This window comes from Vombatus ursinus, unplaced genomic scaffold (genome assembly GCF_900497805.2).
Source record: "Vombatus ursinus unplaced genomic scaffold, bare-nosed wombat genome assembly UNPS02015023.1, whole genome shotgun sequence".
NCBI lineage: Eukaryota > Metazoa > Chordata > Mammalia > Diprotodontia > Vombatidae > Vombatus > Vombatus ursinus.
The window spans coordinates 7,164-8,183 of NW_020954801.1; the positions used below are offsets into that span (position 1 = coordinate 7,164).

Below are 1,020 nucleotides of genomic sequence, written 5' to 3' on the forward strand. Positions count from 1 at the left end.
CCCAGCATGGAGGCTTCTTAGTCTTCATTGTTGCTGAGACTTTCCTGTTGGCTGCCATGGCCTATGACCGCTATGTGGCTATTTGCAATCCCCTATTATATATGGTTGTGGTATCACGGAAGGTTTGCATTCTACTCGTTGTCCTTACGTACATTTATAGCTTCTCAACAGCAGTGACTGTCACCTCTTGTGTTTTCTCAATGTCCTACTGTTCTTCCAATGTCATTAATCATTTTTACTGTGATAATGTTCCTTTATTAGCTTTATCTTGCTCTGATACCCATCTGCCAGAGACCATAGTCTTTATCTCTGCAGCTATCAATATCCTCTTTTCTATGACAATTGTCCTGGTGTCCTACTTCCATATTATCTTGGCCATCCTAAGGATACGTTCAATAGAAGGGAGAAAGAAAGCCTTCTCCACCTGTGCTTCCCACATGACAGCTGTCACTGTTTTCTATGGAACACTCCTTTTCGTGTACCTTCAGCCCCCATCAAACCATTCCTTAGATACTGATAAAGTGGCTTCAGTGTTTTACACACTAGTGATCCCCATGCTGAATCCAATGATCTACAGCCTGAGAAACAAGGATGTGAAGGAGGTTGTAAAGAGAATCCTCACCAACCCTAAAGAAACTTTCAAAAACATGTAATTTGACAAATATTTGAGTAAAACTAGAGATTCACAATCTGAGGCAGGACTTACAAGAGTGTGATGGAGGCAGATAGTACATTGCCAGGAATAGAAGACAACCAGGCTGTGGCAAATCACTTAAATTAAAAGAAAAAAAAAACTTTTTCTTCCTTCCTGGATTGCCTCCCTCTCCTCACTTCTCACTTTTGTATTTGCCATCATTTATTAGTTTTATGAGGTATTGACAGTCCGATTTATTCTTGTCTCTTTCTAAACATTTTTTTCCTCTTTTTTTTTCTTTAAGAAAAATGTATAGTAGTGACATGCTCATTTTTGGAATCTCCTTCTCCTCCCACTTATTCACCCACATCCAGATAGAAACCTTC

At 39.5% G+C, this 1,020-nt stretch overlaps 1 protein-coding gene across 1 annotated transcript in view; it reads left to right on the forward strand.

Moving 5' to 3' along the window:
• The window catches only part of LOC114030869 (olfactory receptor 8J3-like), a 6,015-nt gene extending 5,362 nt beyond the window's left edge, over window positions 1–653 (forward strand). Inside the window, exon 2 of the mRNA XM_027845763.1 lies at window positions 6–653. Within this exon, the coding sequence (XP_027701564.1) occupies window positions 6–653 (648 nt within the window). The remainder of the gene's footprint in view (window positions 1–5) is intronic.
• The last annotated feature ends 367 nt before the right edge of the window (window positions 654–1,020 follow it).